Here is an 18,781-nt window from a genome sequence, read left to right on the forward strand (position 1 = left end):
AATGAGCCCGGGTGCTTCACAATGACCCGTGATCAGTCAGTCTGGTCCTAGCACACACCACAAGTGTCACCTGTATCCTACAGCTTCATACAATGTAGAATGAGCCCGGTGCTTCACACTGACCTGTGATCAGTCAGTCTGGTCCTAGCACACACCACAAGTATCACCTGTATCCTACAGCTTCATATAATGTAGAATGAGCCCGATGCTTCATACTGACCCGTGATCAGTCAGTCTGGTCCTAGCACACACCACAAGTGTCACCTGTATCCTACAGCTTCATACAATGTAGAATGAGCCCGGTGCTTCACACTGACCCGTGATCAGTCAGTCTGGTCCTAGTACACACCACAAGTGTCACCTGTATCCTACAGCTTCATACAATGTAGAATGAGCCCGATGCTTCACACTGACCCGTGATCAGTCAGTCTGGTCCTAGCACACACCACAAGTGTCACCTGTATCCTACAGCTTCATACAATGTAGAATGAGCCCGGTGCTTCACACTGACCCGTGATCAGTCAGTCTGGTCCTAGCACACACCACAAGTGTCACCTGTATCCTACAGCTTCATACAATGTAGAATGAGCCCGGGTGCTTCACAATGACCTGTGATCAGTCAGTCTGGTCCTAGCACACACCACAAGTGTCACCTGTATCCTACAGCTTCATACAATGTAGAATGAGCCCGGGTGCTTCACAATGACCCGTGATCAGTCAGTCTGGTCCTAGCACACACCACAAGTGTCACCTGTATCCTACAGCTTCATACAATGTAGAATGAGCCCGGTGCTTCACACTGACCCGTGATCAGTCAGTCTGGTCCTAGCACACACCACAAGTGTCACCTGTATCCTACAGCTTCATACAATGTAGAATGAGCCCGATGCTTCATACTGACCCGTGATCAGTCAGTCTGGTCCTAGCACACACCACAAGTGTCACCTGTATCCTACAGCTTCATACAATGTAGAATGAGCCCGGTGCTTCATACTGACCTGTGATCAGTCAGTCTGGTCCTAGCACACACCACAAGTGTCACCTGTATCCTACAGCTTCATACAATGTAGAATGAGCCCGGGTGCTTCACAATGACCCGTGATCAGTCAGTCTGGTCCTAGCACACACCACAAGTGTCACCTGTATCCTACAGCTTCATACAATGTAGAATGAGCCCGATGCTTCACACTGACCCGTGATCAGTCAGTCTGGTCCTAGCACACACCACAAGTGTCACCTGTATCCTACAGCTTCATACAATGTAGAATGAGCCCGGTGCTTCACACTGACCCGTGATCAGTCAGTCTGGTCCTAGCACACACCACAAGTGTCACCTGTATCCTACAGCTTCATACAATGTAGAATGAGCCCGGTGCTTCACACTGACCTGTGATCAGTCAGTCTGGTCCTAGCACACACCACAAGTGTCACCTGTATCCTACAGCTTCATACAATGTAGAATGAGCCCGGTGCTTCACACTGACCTGTGATCAGTCAGTCTGGTCCTAGCACACACCACAAGTGTCACCTGTATCCTACAGCTTCATATAATGTAGAATGAGCCCGGTGCTTCACACTGACCCGTGATCAGTCAGTCTGGTCCTAGCACACACCACAGGTGTCACCTGTATCCTACAGCTTCATACAATGTAGAATGAGCCCGATGCTTCATACTGACCTGTGATCAGTCAGTCTGGTCCTAGCACACACCACAAGTGTCACCTGTATCCTACAGCTTCATACAATGTAGAATGAGCCCGGTGCTTCATACTGACCCGTGATCAGTCAGTCTGGTCCTAGTACACCACAAGTGTCACCTGTATCCTACAGCTTCATACAATGTAGAATGAGCCCGGTGCTTCACACTGACCTGTGATCAGTCAGTCTGGTCCTAGCACACACCACAAGTGTCACCTGTATCCTACAGCTTCATACAATGTAGAATGAGCCCGGTGCTTCACACTGACCCGTGATCAGTCAGTCTGGTCCTAGCACACACCACAAGTGTCACCTGTATCCTACAGCTTCATACAATGTAGAATGAGCCCGGTGCTTCACACTGACCTGTGATCAGTCAGTCTGGTCCTAGCACACACCACAAGTGTCACCTGTATCCTACAGCTTCATACAATGTAGAATGAGCCCGGTGCTTCACACTGACCCGTGATCAGTCAGTCTGGTCCTAGCACACACCACAAGTGTCACCTGTATCCTACAGCTTCATATAATGTAGAATGAGCCCGGTGCTTCACACTGACCCGTGATCAGTCAGTCTGGTCCTAGCACACACCACAGGTGTCACCTGTATCCTACAGCTTCATACAATGTAGAATGAGCCCGATGCTTCATACTGACCTGTGATCAGTCAGTCTGGTCCTAGCACACACCACAAGTGTCACCTGTATCCTACAGCTTCATACAATGTAGAATGAGCCCGGTGCTTCATACTGACCCGTGATCAGTCAGTCTGGTCCTAGTACACCACAAGTGTCACCTGTATCCTACAGCTTCATACAATGTAGAATGAGCCCGGTGCTTCACACTGACCTGTGATCAGTCAGTCTGGTCCTAGCACACACCACAAGTGTCACCTGTATCCTACAGCTTCATACAATGTAGAATGAGCCCGGTGCTTCACACTGACCCGTGATCAGTCAGTCTGGTCCTAGCACACACCACAAGTGTCACCTGTATCCTACAGCTTCATACAATGTAGAATGAGCCCGATGCTTCACACTGACCCGTGATCAGTCAGTCTGGTCCTAGTACACACCACAAGTGTCACCTGTATCCTACAGCTTCATACAATGTAGAATGAGCCCGGTGCTTCACACTGACCTGTGATCAGTCAGTCTGGTCCTAGCACACACCACAAGTGTCACCTGTATCCTACAGCTTCATACAATGTAGAATGAGCCCGGTGCTTCACACTGACCCGTGATCAGTCAGTCTGGTCCTAGCACACACCACAAGTGTCACCCGTATCCTACAGCTTCATACAATGTAGAATGAGCCCGGTGCTTCACACTGACCTGTGATCAGTCAGTCTGGTCCTAGCACACACCACAAGTGTCACCCGTATCCTACAGCTTCATACAATGTAGAATGAGCCCGGTGCTTCACACTGACCCGTGATCAGTCAGTCTGGTCCTAGTACACCACAAGTGTCACCTGTATCCTACAGCTTCATACAATGTAGAATGAGCCCGGTGCTTCACACTGACCTGTGATCAGTCAGTCTGGTCCTAGCACACACCACAAGTGTCACCTGTATCCTACAGCTTCATACAATGTAGAATGAGCCCGGTGCTTCACACTGACCTGTGATCAGTCAGTCTGGTCCTAGCACACACCACAAGTGTCACCTGTATCCTACAGCTTCATACAATGTAGAATGAGCCCGGTGCTTCACACTGACCCGTGATCAGTCAGTCTGGTCCTAGCACACACCACAAGTGTCACCTGTATCCTACAGCTTCATACAATGTAGAATGAGCCCGGTGCTTCACACTGACCCGTGATCAGTCAGTCTGGTCCTAGTACACACCACAAGTGTCACCTGTATCCTACAGCTTCATACAATGTAGAATGAGCCCGGTGCTTCACACTGACCTGTGATCAGTCAGTCTGGTCCTAGTACACACCACAAGTGTCACCTGTATCCTACAGCTTCATACAATGTAGAATGAGCCCGGTGCTTCACACTGACCCGTGATCAGTCAGTCTGGTCCTAGCACACACCACAAGTGTCACCTGTATCCTACAGCTTCATACAATGTAGAATGAGCCTGGTGCTTCACACTGACCCGTGATCAGTCAGTCTGGTCCTAGTACACACCACAAGTGTCACCTGTATCCTACAGCTTCATACAATGTAGAATGAGCCGGGTGCTTCACACTGACCCGTGATCAGTCAGTCTGGTCCTAGCACACACCACAAGTGTCACCTGTATCCTACAGCTTCATACAATGTAGAATGAGCCCGGTCCTTCACACTGACCTGTGATCAGTCAGTCTGGTCCTAGCACACACCACAAGTGTCACCTGTATCCTACAGCTTCATACAATGTAGAATGAGCCCGGTGCTTCACACTGACCCGTGATCAGTCAGTCTGGTCCTGGCACACACCACAAGTGTCACCTGTATCCTACAGCTTCATACAATGTAGAATGAGCCCGGTGCTTCACACTGACCTGTGATCAGTCAGTCTGGTCCTAGTACACACCACAAGTGTCACCTGTATCCTACAGCTTCATACAATGTAGAATGAGCCTGGTGCTTCACACTGACCCGTGATCAGTCAGTCTGGTCCTAGCACTCACCACAAGTGTCACCTGTATCCTACAGCTTCATACAATGTAGAATGAGCCTGGTGCTTCACACTGACCCGTGATCAGTCAGTCTGGTCCTAGTACACACCACAAGTGTCACCTGTATCCTACAGCTTCATACAATGTAGAATGAGCCCGATGCTTCACACTGACCCGTGATCAGTCAGTCTGGTCCTAGCACACACCACAAGTGTCACCTGTATCCTACAGCTTCATACAATGTAGAATGAGCCGGGTGCTTCACACTGACCCGTGATCAGTCAGTCTGGTCCTAGCACTCACCACAAGTGTCACCTGTATCCTACAGCTTCATACAATGTAGAATGAGCCCGGTGCTTCACACTGACCTGTGATCAGTCAGTCTGGTCCTAGTACACACCACAAGTGTCACCTGTATCCTACAGCTTCATACAATGTAGAATGAGCCCGGTGCTTCACACTGACCCGTGATCAGTCAGTCTGGTCCTAGCACACACCACAAGTGTCACCCGTATCCTACAGCTTCATACAATGTAGAATGAGCCCGGTGCTTCACACTGACCTGTGATCAGTCAGTCTGGTCCTAGTACACACCACAAGTGTCACCTGTATCCTACAGCATCATACAATGTAGAATGAGCCCGGTGCTTCACGCTGACCCGTGATCAGTCAGTCTGGTCCTAGCACACACTACAAGTGTCACCTGTATCCTACAGCTTCATACAATGTAGAATGAGCCCGGTGCTTCACACTGACCTGTGATCAGTCAGTCTGGTCCTAGTACACACCACAAGTGTCACCTGTATCCTACAGCTTCATACAATGTAGAATGAGCCCGGTGCTTCACACTGACCCGTGATCAGTCAGTCTGGTCCTAGCACACACCACAAGTGTCACCTGTATCCTACAGCTTCATACAATGTAGAATGAGCCCGGTGCTTCACACTGACCCGTGATCACTCAGTCTGGTCCTAGTACACACCACAAGTGTCACCTGTATCCTACAGCTTCATACAATGTAGAATGAGCCCGGTGCTTCACACTGACCTGTGATCAGTCAGTCTGGTCCTAGTACACACCACAAGTGTCACCTGTATCCTACAGCTTCATACAATGTAGAATGAGCCCGGTGCTTCACACTGACCCGTGGTCAGTCAGTCTGGTCCTAGTACACACCACAAGTGTCACCTGTATCCTACAGCATCATACAATGTAGAATGAGCCCGGTGCTTCACACTGACCCGTGATCAGTCAGTCTGGTCCTAGTACACACCACAAGTGTCACCTGTATCCTACAGCTTCATACAATGTAGAATGAGCCCGGTGCTTCACACTGACCTGTGATCAGTCAGTCTGGTCCTAGTACACACCACAAGTGTCACCTGTATCCTACAGCTTCATACAATGTAGAATGAGCCCGGTGCTTCACACTGACCTGTGATCAGTCAGTCTGGTCCTAGCACACACCACAAGTGTCACCTGTATCCTACAGCTTCATACAATGTAGAATGAGCCCGGTGCTTCACACTGACCCGTGATCAGTCAGTCTGGTCCTAGCACACACCACAAGTGTCACCTGTATCCTACAGCTTCATATAATGTAGAATGAGCCGGGTGCTTCACACTGACCCGTGATCAGTCAGTCTGGTCCTAGCACACACCACAAGTGTCACCTGTATCCTACAGCTTCATACAATGTAGAATGAGCCCGGTGCTTCATACTGACCTGTGATCAGTCAGTCTGGTCCTAGCACACACCACAACTGTCACCTGTATCCTACAGCTTCATACAATGTAGAATGAGCCCGATGCTTCACACTGACCTGTGATCAGTCAGTCTGGTCCTAGCACACACCACAAGTGTGACCTGTATCCTACAGCTTCATACAATGTAGAATGAGCCCGGTGCTTCACACTGACCTGTGATCAGTCAGTCTGGTCCTAGCACACACCACAAGTGTCACCTGTATCCTACAGCTTCATACAATGTAGAATGAGCCCGGTGCTTCACACTGACCCGTGATCAGTCAGTCTGGTCCTAGTACACACCACAAGTGTCACCTGTATCCTACAGCTTCATACAATGTAGAATGAGCCTGGTGCTTCACACTGACCCGTGATTAGTCAGTCTGGTCCTAGCACACACCACAAGTGTCACCTGTATCCTACAGCTTCATACAATGTAGAATGAGCCCGGAGCTTCACACTGACCCGTGATCAGTCAGTCTGGTCCTAGCACACACCACAAGTGTCACCTGTATCCTACAGCTTCATACAATGTAGAATGAGCCCGGTGCTTCACACTGACCCGTGATCAGTCAGTCTGGTCCTAGTACACACCACAAGTGTCACCTGTATCCTACAGCTTCATACAATGTAGAATGAGCCCGGTGCTTCACACTGACCTGTGATCAGTCAGTCTGGTCCTAGCACACACCACAAGTGTCACCTGTATCCTACAGCTTCATACAATGTAGAATGAGCCCGGTGCTTCACACTGACCCGTGATCAGTCAGTCTGGTCCTAGCACACAACACAAGTGTCACCTGTATCCTACAGCATCATACAATGTAGAATGAGCCCGGTGCTTCACACTGACCCGTGGTCAGTCAGTCTGGTCCTAGCACACACCACAAGTGTCACCTGTATCCTACAGCTTCTTATAATGTAGAATGAGCCCGGTGCTTCACACTGACCCGTGATCAGTCAGTCTGGTCCTAGCACACACCACAACTGTCACCTGTATCCTACAGCTTCATACAATGTAGAATGAGCCCGGTGCTTCACACTGACCCGTGATCAGTCAGTCTGGTCCTAGCACACACCACAAGTGTCACCTGTATCCTACAGCTTCATACAATGTAGAATGAGCCCGGTGCTTCACACTGACCTGTGATCAGTCAGTCTGGTCCTAGTACACACCACAGGTGTCACCTGTATCCTACAGCTTCATACAATGTAGAATGAGCCCGATGCTTCACACTGACCCGTGATCAGTCAGTCTGGTCCTAGTACACAACACAAGTGTCACCTGTATCCTACAGCATCATACAATGTAGAATGAGCCCGGTGCTTCACACTGACCCGTGGTCAGTCAGTCTGGTCCTAGCACACACCACAAGTGTCACCTGTATCCTACAGCTTCTTATAATGTAGAATGAGCCCGGTGCTTCACACTGACCCGTGATCAGTCAGTCTGGTCCTAGCACACACCACAACTGTCACCTGTATCCTACAGCTTCATACAATGTAGAATGAGCCCGGTGCTTCACACTGACCCGTGATCAGTCAGTCTGGTCCTAGCACACACCACAAGTGTCACCTGTATCCTACAGCTTCATACAATGTAGAATGAGCCCGGTGCTTCACACTGACCTGTGATCAGTCAGTCTGGTCCTAGTACACACCACAGGTGTCACCTGTATCCTACAGCTTCATACAATGTAGAATGAGCCCGATGCTTCACACTGACCCGTGATCAGTCAGTCTGGTCCTAGCACACACCACAAGTGTCACCTGTATCCTACAGCTTCATACAATGTAGAATGAGCCCGGTGCTTCATACTGACCCGTGATCAGTCAGTCTGGTCCTAGTACACACCACAAGTGTCACCTGTATCCTACAGCTTCATACAATGTAGAATGAGCCCGGTGCTTCACACTGACCTGTGATCAGTCAGTCTGGTCCTAGTACACACCACAAGTGTCACCTGTATCCTACAGCTTCATACAATGTAGAATGAGCCCGATGCTTCACACTGACCTGTGATCAGTCAGTCTGGTCCTAGTACACACCACAAGTGTCACCTGTATCCTACAGCTTCATACAATGTAGAATGAGCCCGGTGCTTCACACTGACCCGTGATCAGTCAGTCTGGTCCTAGCACACACCACAAGTGTCACCTGTATCCTACAGCTTCATACAATGTAGAATGAGCCTGGTGCTTCACACTGACCCGTGATCAGTCAGTCTGGTCCTAGCACACACCACAAGTGTCACCTGTATCCTACAGCTTCATACAATGTAGAATGAGCCCGGTGCTTCACACTGACCCGTGATCAGTCAGTCTGGTCCTAGTACACACCACAAGTGTCACCTGTATCCTACAGCATCATACAATGTAGAATGAGCCCGATGCTTCACACTGACCCGTGATCAGTCAGTCTGGTCCTAGCACACACCACAAGTGTCACCTGTATCCTACAGCTTCATACAATGTAGAATGAGCCCGGTGCTTCACACTGACCCGTGATCAGTCAGTCTGGTCCTAGTACACACCACAAGTGTCACCTGTATCCTACAGCTTCATACAATGTAGAATGAGCCCGATGCTTCACACTGACCTGTGATCAGTCAGTCTGGTCCTAGCACACACCACAAGTGTCACCTGTATCCTACAGCTTCATACAATGTAGAATGAGCCCGGTGCTTCACACTGACCCGTGATCAGTCAGTCTGGTCCTAGCACACCACAAGTGTCACCTGTATCCTACAGCTTCATACAATGTAGAATGAGCCTGGTGCTTCACACTGACCCGTGATCAGTCAGTCTGGTCCTAGCACACACCACAAGTGTCACCTGTATCCTACAGCATCATACAATGTAGAATGAGCCCGATGCTTCACACTGACCCGTGATCAGTCAGTCTGGTCCTAGCACACACCACAAGTGTCACCTGTATCCTACAGCTTCATACAATGTAGAATGAGCCCGGTGCTTCACACTGACCCGTGATCAGTCAGTCTGGTCCTAGCACACACCACAAGTGTCACCTGTATCCTACAGCTTCATACAATGTAGAATGAGCCCGGTGCTTCACACTGACCTGTGATCAGTCAGTCTGGTCCTAGCACACACCACAAGTGTCACCTGTATCCTACAGCTTCATACAATGTAGAATGAGCCCGGTGCTTCACACTGACCCGTGATCAGTCAGTCTGGTCCTAGTACACACCACAAGTGTCACCCGTATCCTACAGCTTCATACAATGTAGAATGAGGCCGGTGCTTCATACTGACCCGTGATCAGTCAGTCTGGTCCTAGCACACACCACAAGTGTCACCTGTATCCTACAGCTTCATACAATGTAGAATGAGCCCGGAGCTTCACACTGACCCGTGATCAGTCAGTCTGGTCCTAGTACACACCACAAGTGTCACCTGTATCCTACAGCATCATACAATGTAGAATGAGCCCGGTGCTTCACACTGACCCGTGATCAGTCAGTCTGGTCCTAGCACACACCACAAGTGTCACCTGTATCCTTCAGCTTCATACAATGTAGAATGAGCCCGGTGCTTCACACTGACCCGTGATCAGTCAGTCTGGTCCTAGTACACACCACAAGTGTCACCTGTATCCTACAGCTTCATACAATGTAGAATGAGCCAGGTTCTTCATACTGACCCGTGATCAGTCAGTCTGGTCCTAGCACACACCACAAGTGTGACCTGTATCCTACAGCTTCATACAATGTAGAATGAGCCCGGTACTTCACACTGACCCGTAATCAGTCAGTCTGGTCCTAGTACACACCACAAGTGTCACCTGTATCCTACAGCTTCATACAATGTAGAATGAGCCCGGTGCTTCACACTGACCCGTGATTAGTCAGTCTGGTCCTAGCACACACCACAAGTGTCACCTGTATCCTACAGCTTCATACAATGTAGAATGAGCCAGGTTCTTCATACTGACCTGTGATCAGTCAGTCTGGTCCTAGCACACACCACAAGTGTGACCTGTATCCTACAGCTTCATACAATGTAGAATGAGCCCGGTGCTTCACACTGACCCGTGATCAGTCAGTCTGGTCCTAGCACACACCACAAGTGTGACCTGTATCCTACAGCTTCATACAATGTAGAATGAGCCCGGTGCTTCACACTGACCCGTGATCAGTCAGTCTGGTCCTAGCACACACCACAAGTGTGACCTGTATCCTACAGCTTCATACAATGTAGAATGAGCCCGGTGCTTCACACTGACCCGTGATCAGTCAGTCTGGTCCTAGCACACACCACAAGTGTCACCTGTATCCTACAGCTTCATACAATGTAGAATGAGCCCGGTGCTTCACACTGACCCGTGATTAGTCAGTCTGGTCCTAGCACACACCACAAGTGTCACCTGTATCCTACAGCTTCATACAATGTAGAATGAGCCCGGTGCTTCACACTGACCCGTGATCAGTCAGTCTGGTCCTAGCACACACCACAAGTGTCACCTGTATCCTACAGCTTCATACAATGTAGAATGAGCCCGGTGCTTCACACTGACCCGTGATCAGTCAGTCTGGTCCTAGCACACACCACAAGTGTCACCTGTATCCTACAGCTTCATACAATGTAGAATGAGCCCGGTGCTTCACACTGACCCGTGATCAGTCAGTCTGGTCCTAGCACACACCACAAGTGTCACCTGTATCCTACAGCTTCATACAATGTAGAATGAGCCCGGTGCTTCACACTGACCCGTGATCAGTCAGTCTGGTCCTAGCACACACCACAAGTGTCACCTGTATCCTACAGCTTCATACAATGTAGAATGAGCCCGGTGCTTCACACTGACCCGTGATTAGTCAGTCTGGTCCTGGTACACATAATAATAATAACATACTCCGCAGTGCTTTATATTATAGAGGGGATTTCATGTAAAGCTGCATGAACCAGTTAACTGCCTAAGTATGTAGCAGTACAGACACAGAGGCTATTAACTGTATAAAGTGTATGAGAACATGATGCGAGGAACCTGATTATGGTTGAAGTTTTTTGAATGGGCCACACAGGGATAGTTAGGTTAATGCGTTGAGGCGGTAGGCCAGTCTGAACAAATTTGTTTTTAGGGCACGCTTAAAACTGTGGGGATTGGGGATTAATCGTATTAACCTGGGTAGTGCATTCCAGAGAATTGGCGCAGTACGTGAAAAGTCTTGGAGACGGGAGTGGGAGGTTCTGATTATTGAGGATGCTAACCTCAGGTCATTAGCGGAGTGGAGAGCACGGGTAGGGTAGTAGACTGAGACCAGAGAGGAGATGTAGGGTGGTGCTGAGCCATGTAGGGCTTTGTGGATGAGGGTAGTAGTTTTGTACTGGATTCTGGAGTGGATGGGTAACCAGTGTAATGACTGGCACAGGGTAGACACATTGGTATAACGATTGGTGAGGAATATAATCCTGGCAGCAACATTCAGGACAGATTGGAGCGGGGAGAGTTTGGTAAGAGGGAGGCCGATTAGTGGAGAGTTACAATAGTCCAGACGAGAATGAATAAGTGAGACAGTAAGAGTTTTTGCAGAGTCGAAAGTAAGAAAAGGTCGAATTCTAGAAATGTTTTTGAGATGCAGATAAGAGCGAGCCAGTGATCGGATGTGGGGGGTGAATGAAAGCTCAGAATCAAGTATGACCCCAAGGCAGAGGGCATGTTGCTTGAGAGTAATGGTGGAGCCACACATGGAGATGGCAATGTCAGGCAAAGGTAGGTTAGTAGAGGGAGAGAAAACACGAGGAGTTCAGTTTTTGACAGGTTCAGTTTCTGACAGAGGGAGTACATGATTTTGGAGACAGCGGTAAGACAATCACTGGTGTTTTCTAGAAAGGCAGGCGTGATATCAGGAGAAGAAGTGTATAATTGGGTGTCATCAGCATAGAGTTGGTACTGGAAACCAAATCTACTGATTGTTTGTCCAATAGGTTCAGTATACAAAGAGAAGAGGAGGGGGCCTAGGACTGATCCTTGAGGAACCCCAACAGTAAGGGGTGCTGTGAGTGTGCAGCTCCTTTGCTGTGTGTGCAGCTCCCTCGCTGTGTGCATGCAGCTCCCTCGCTGTGTGTGCGTGCAGCTCCCTCGCTGTGTGTGCGTGCAGCTCCCTCGCTGTGTGTGCGTGCAGCTCCCTCGTTGTGTGTGCGTGCAGCTCCCTCGCTGTGTGTGCGTGCAGCTCCCTCGCTGTGTGTGCGTGCAGCTCCCTCGCTGTGTGTGCGTGCAGCTCCTTTGCGGTGTGTGTGCGCCGCTCCCTCGCTGTGTGTGTGTGTGCAGCTCCCTCGCTGTGTGTGTCTCATCCCCTTCACAATGTGACGCACCGTCCTTTTCTCCCTGGTGTAGGGTGTGCTGCGCAGTCTGGAAGCCGATACTATATACAACCCCCTGCATATCAGTAGTGATCTGTGCCGACATCTGCAGGAGAAGCTCTCGGAGAATCCTCAGCGTCGCGTATCTTCTGGGCCCAGCAGACAGGTAATGAGCCATAGTGCTCTCATCCAGTGTTCAGCACGCTACACTGCACAGTTATTACCGGACGGTCAGATACAAAATGTTAATATCCACGCCGTCCTGTTACCACAGAAATTAATTATATGCATGGCAGATATTTCTCCAAATGTTCTGCAGGACGCTGCATAACGTCAAAAGCAAAGACTGTAGATTTAGTTGTGGAGATGCACATTGCGCTGTTCGTAACTGAAATTGGTGGAATAAGCAACATGAAGTGAGACCTTCAGGATGAACGTCACACATCAAGCTGAGACCTGCGTCATAAACACCCGCAGCGACAAGCGGCCAGTTAACGCCTGCAGCGGACAGCGAAGAGCAGCCAGTTAACCCCCGCAGCGGACAGCGACATACGGCCAGTTCACCCCTGCAGCGGACAGGGACATGAGGTCAGGTCACACCGGCAAGGAAATGTGCGATACATGAAATGTGAATAGCATTATGGCTTGTGAAATCTATGAAAAAACACATGAGCTTAGCACAAGATTTGGCCAAAAATTGTGAGCCCATCCACCAAACGTCAAGGTGATCTCAGATCGGATGGGTACATGACCTGTCTGCCTAGTGTGAACACTTACCTATGGCTAATAACATGGTAAAGCCTGCATTTATAGGAAGGTCGGAACCAACTGTTCCTTTGCTTTAGCACAGTAAAATTTGAGTGTAGCCATTTATCTATTTGCTATATGTCTTTTTTGGTTATGCACCAGTTCAGACTAGATTGCCGTTCAGTCAGTTTTCCTATATTTACTATGTACTATTTTTCCAGGACGTCCCTCCTGACAGCACCACCAGGAGGTTGTCCTGTGTTTCCTGTCCCTATCAAGGATAAGAAGAAGAGGTTAAATAGCCCCTCCACCCCTCAGTGTTTTTCCTGTCCCTATCAGGGACAGACGCAGAGGAGAGTGGCACGGCTTACCGTGCTGAAGATTCCAGGTAACCGGTCGAGCAGGGCTCCCGGAGCGGCCTCATCCCTCTCCCGAGGGCTCTGAGCAGGCGGAGCAGGACTCCGCATAATAGCGCTGACACCGCTGGAGGTCCCTCAGCGCCGGTTGAGCTGTGCTCCTGACTCCGGTGCATCCCTCTTCAGAGGGCTCTGCACCTTTTTGCTGCACCCTGATACTGGCGGTGATCCTCCCAACACACGCCAGGGAGCGCGCCGGGTTGGGCCTGCGGGGAGTGCCTCGGATTGGGCACAGTGGGCGTGCCGCGTCATCGGGGTGCGCTGCGTCATCGGGGTGCGCTGCGTCATCGGGGTGCGCTGCGTCATCGGGGCGCGCCGCGTCTTCGGGGCGCGCCGCGTCTCTGGGGCGTGCCGCATCACCGGGGCGCGACGCGCTGGCGAGTGCGCCGCGTCTCTGGGGCGCGCCGCTTCAAGGACGCTGCAATCACCTATGGGAACTTCCGGTGGCGTTCCTGGGCATCTCGTGGCCTCGGGGACACCGGAAGTCGGCGTCGGGCTGTATCATACAGCTGAAGAATGAAAATTCCCGCCCAGCAGCAGTGGGCGTCATAGAGACCCGCAGTGATCACCGGCAGCTGAGCTCGGAAGGAGGACGAATCAGATGATTTGAAGACAGGTAAGAGTTCTATTTAATCACGAACATCTGACTGCACACTGATCCTAGAGAGATGGAGGGTGCAGATCGTCCAGAGATCCTGTCCTCAGAGCTCGCCCCCGATCATGTAAGTTATACATAAGGGGTGTGGTATAGCGACCCCTGTGGCAGCTAGGGGGCACTGTGTGTGTGCTCCTTGAGATATGCATTGAGGCATATTTATGGTGTGCAAGGACCTGTTGTGATGTCACGCTCACCTGACTAGCCATGTGACAGGTACCTGGGTGTGGTTACACCTATGTAAAGGAGGTGTGTGGAGCACATGGTGGAATGTGAGTGTTAGTGGGTAAGTGTCCGTCAGGGTGGACACACTTCCGTGTGTCCTGGCAGGACACTGCAAAGTGGCCTGTGTGCTGGACGGTCCCAGGTGGGGACAGACATCCTGGAAGCACACAGTGACCATTCCAGGCTGGAGAGCCTGCGTGCTGGACATAGCACGGACGGTTGGTGTTGGAGGCTCCGGCGAGTGGAGTCGTCCTGGAAGCACCTGGAGACCGTAGACCTGGGAGGTCTGTGTTGAGGACCTGGGACTGACCTGAAGTCAGTGTGACTGAGAAACGTCTGATGGATACCTCTGTGGAGAAGAGGGATCCGGGAAACCTGTGCGGCACCAACAGGTAACGGGAAGGAACCGTGTGACACTGACCGGGGTCAGAGTGAGAGACATTGTGTATGGGCACCTCGGAGGCCAAGGGGTGTCCAGGAACCCATAAAGGTTGCCAACGGGTAACGGTCTGAAAACCGTGTATAATGCTGACCGGGGTAAGAGTCGAATTGTGGTAAAGATGAATATATGCAGACTTTGTTCAAACTGTTACCAAGTTCCTGTGGATGTGGTTTACATTATGTGAAATAAACCGAAAAGACTGTTTTTGATAGAAAACCGTGCCCGAGTGCTTTGATTCTGCTGCCAAGCGAGTGTTCCCCAAGACACGTAGTAGGCGCTATGCTACAGGGGTTTGTATCACATATTACAACACAAGCTATAGGGCCTCTCTGTATCTATTGCAGGATAAGGAGGCTTCCAAGCGTCCAGCGTCAGGCCAAAAGCGCAGAAAAAGTAAATGCCCTCTATGCTCCAATAGGCTACAAGAGGGACATGGGAAGAAAGTGTGTGATAAATGTATGGCAGGACTGCTTAAAGGAGAACAGACTTCCCTTCTGGATAGTATAAAAACTATGATCAGAGAGGAAGTACAGTCCACAGTATCGGCACTGTTGCCAGTCGAATCTCCCCGCCCTAAGAGACCTAGGTGGGAGCAGGATCTTAGTTCAGAAGAAGGGGAGCTTTCAGCTTACTCCGTATCCGATTCCATGGAGGGAGAATGCTCTTCAAATATCCTCCCAGAGGAAAAGAAGAGATATCTATTTTCTTCTGAACACACAGAGACATTACTACAAGCCGTCAGAGATACCATGAGGGTAGAGGAGGCCACGGAACCCCTTACAATCCAAGACGAGATGTTTGGGGGGCTCAGAGCTCATAGAAGCAGAGTGTTTCCCGTAAATCGCCATATTCAAGAAATGATCTTGGAAGAATGGGGTAATGTAGGGAAAAAACTGATAGTCCCAAGAGATTTCAAATATCGTCTGCCCTTTGATCCAGAGGAGACCAAAATCTGGGAATCCGTTCCTAAAGTGGATATACCTGTATCCTATGGACAAAAGATCTGAAGATCTCCTCAAAAAGGCCTGGGAAGCTTCAGCCGCTATCATGAAGACCAATATTGCGGCCACCTCAGTTGCCAGGTCAATGTCTCTGTGGGTAGAAAAACTAGAGACCCAGATTAATAATAAAACGCCTAGAGACGAGATCCTAAAATCTTTACCACTCCTGAAGATAGCAACAGACTTTATGGCCGATGTTTCGGCAGAGTCAGTGCGGTTTGCTGCAAGAAACAATGCCTTATCTAATGCAGCAAGAAGAGCTCTATGGCTCAGATCATGGTCCGGTGATACACAGTCAAAGAATAAACTGTGTTCAATACCCTTCTCTGGCCTTCATGTCTTCGGTCCGGTATTGGATGAATTGCTTGAAAAAGCAGCGGATCAGAAAAAGGGTTTCCCGGAAGAAAAACCGAAAAACACGCCGTCCTTTCGTAGGTCTCGATTCCATCCCAGGCAAGACTATAGAGGGAAAGGGAAGGGCCGAAGATGGAGCTACCCGAAAAGTGGTAGAGGCAGGGGTACCTTTCAGGACCAAAAATCAAAAACTAATAAACAATGACGCCAACCTAGTGGGTGGAAGGCTTCAGTACTTCCTACAGGGTTGGCAAAACATCACTCAGAACCCATGGATCCTAAGTTTGATAGAACGAGGGTACAAAATAGAGTTCAGCCAAACACCTCCCAAAAGATTTTGCCTAACTCAGACCCAGTCTTTATCGGTTCAGCAGAGGCTTCTAAAGGATATTCAAGAACTTATCCAGATAAAAGCCATAATTCCGGTACCCCATGCCCAGAGGTTCAGAGGACACTATTCGAGTCTATTCTCCATAAAAAAAAAAAAACGAAGCGGAGAATTCCGTACGATCATAAACCTAAAACCTCTGAATCGGTCAGTTACTTACAAACAATTCAAAATGGAATCCCTCAAATCTGCAATACCTCTGATCCAGAAAGGATCAGTAATGAGCACATTAGATCTAAAAAGTGCCTATTATCAGGTTCCCATCTCCGCCTCACACCAACAGTATCTCAGATTCGTCATAATAGACCAGGGCCAAATTATACACTATCAGTTCACATGTCTGCCATTCGGCATCTCGTCTGCTCCCAGAGTATTCACCAAACTCATGGCAGAAGTGATGGCGTTCTTGAGAGAAAAAGGGATACTCACCGTCCCTTATCTGGACGACATCCTACTCATAGCAGACTCTCCACAACAGATGGAAGAGAACTTATCAACAACTATTTCACTCCTGGAAAAGCTAGGATGGCTAATAAACTCCAAAAAGTCAAGCCTCAAACCCGAAACGAGGAAATCATTTCTTGGGGTAATTGTTATGATCTGGTGGCCTAGGAGCGGCATGAGACGTACTCTGGAGAATGTGGTAACTGTACTGACCGCAGACCCTGGACTTAACACCGCAACTAGAAGTAGCCGTGGGATGTACCTACCAATCCTAGACACCTCGACACAGCCGGAGGACTAATTAACCGTATAGATAGAAAAGGGAAAACTATCTTGCCTCAGAGAAAATTCCGAAAGGATAGGCAGCCCCCCACAAATATTGACTGTGAGAGGAGAGGAAAAAACATACACAGGCTGAAAACAGAATTTAGCAAAGGAGGCCACTTCTAGCTAAATAGAAAAGATAGGACAGAGAACTATGCGGTCAGTATAAAAATACTATGAAATGTCCACCACAGATAATACAAAAACTCCACATCTAACTAAAGACATGGAGGGTAAATCTGCCTCTCCAGAGATTCCAGCTTGGCTGCATAAATCCTTACACAGATAAAGCTGGGCAAGAAAAAACATGCAATGCACTGAACAATGAGGCCCACAACATGTGGGCAGAAAAACAAGCAGAACTTATCTTGTAGAAATGAACTGCAAGCAGGAGCGACCAGGAAGGGATGAGAATCCTCCAGAAACAATGAACAACTGGCACTCACTAAAGGGTGAAGCCAGACTAAATAGCCCCGTCCGAAGTGGACGCACCTGATGACTGCTGTGAAGGACAAACAGCAGCACTACCACTTATAACCACCGGAGGGAGCCCAAGAGCAGAACCCACAACAGAATTCACAACAGGTAATCCTAGACTCAGTTCAGGAACATACATACCTCCCTCATCACAAGCAGGAGTCATTCAAAAAAGAAATCCAAAAGTTACAAAAGCAGAAGCAAACATCCATAAGGAAGGCCATGCGGGTATTGGGCTTGATGACCTCTTGCATTTCCAGCGTCCAGTGGAGCCAATATCACTCAAGACCCCTGCAGCAAGAGATCCTCTCACTTTGAGACGGCAGGGACGTAACCCTGGACAACAAAATACGATTATCCCTAGATACAAAAAGTTCACTGTCATGGTGGACCATAACAAAAAATCTCGAGAAAGGAAGGCCTTGGAGAACATCTCCGTGTGTAAACATCACTACAGATGCAAGTCACAGCGGCTGGGGAGCCCACATAGAAGAGAATTACTCCCAGGGGACTTGGCCTCTATCAGTACAAAGCAGGTCTTCAAATTACAGAGAACTCAGGGCAGTCTGGGAGGCCTTAAAGGCATTCCAGGGAAAGTTAAAAGACCAACACATCCGTGTCTTTTCAGACAACTCGACAACAGTAGCCTTTCTACTTCACCAAGGAGATCCAAAGCATCGCCACTTACAAGACCTATCAGACACAATATTCTCTTGGGCAGAACAGACAGTCAGATCAATAACGGCAGTGCACCTGAAGGGAACCAAAATCCAGGTAGCCGACTTCCGAAGCAGACAGAGACTATGTCCTACAGAATGGTCCTTAAACGAACAAATCTTCCTCCAAATAACCCAACTTTGGGGCTTCCCGGAAGTAGATCTATTCGCCTCAGGGAAGAACGCAAAGACAGAAAGATTCTTCTCACTA

General features: G+C 49.3%; 1 protein-coding gene across 5 annotated transcripts in view; it reads left to right on the forward strand.

Annotated features, from left to right (window-relative positions):
* Nucleotides 1-18,781, forward strand: part of M1AP (meiosis 1 associated protein) — a 209,066-nt gene that overhangs the window by 168,508 nt on the left and 21,777 nt on the right. For 3 of the 5 annotated variants that reach the window (XM_077280496.1, XM_077280494.1, XM_077280495.1), the window contains exons 9-10: nt 12,007-12,065; nt 12,416-12,547. In XM_077280496.1, coding sequence (XP_077136611.1) covers nt 12,007-12,065; nt 12,416-12,547 — 191 coding nt within the window. The remainder of the gene's footprint in view (nt 1-12,006; nt 12,066-12,415; nt 12,548-18,781) is intronic. The other 2 variants (XM_077280497.1, XM_077280498.1) reach the window with 1 other exon arrangement.

Source organism: Ranitomeya variabilis, chromosome 1, assembly GCF_051348905.1.
Source record: "Ranitomeya variabilis isolate aRanVar5 chromosome 1, aRanVar5.hap1, whole genome shotgun sequence".
Classification (NCBI taxonomy): Eukaryota; Metazoa; Chordata; class Amphibia; order Anura; family Dendrobatidae; genus Ranitomeya; species Ranitomeya variabilis.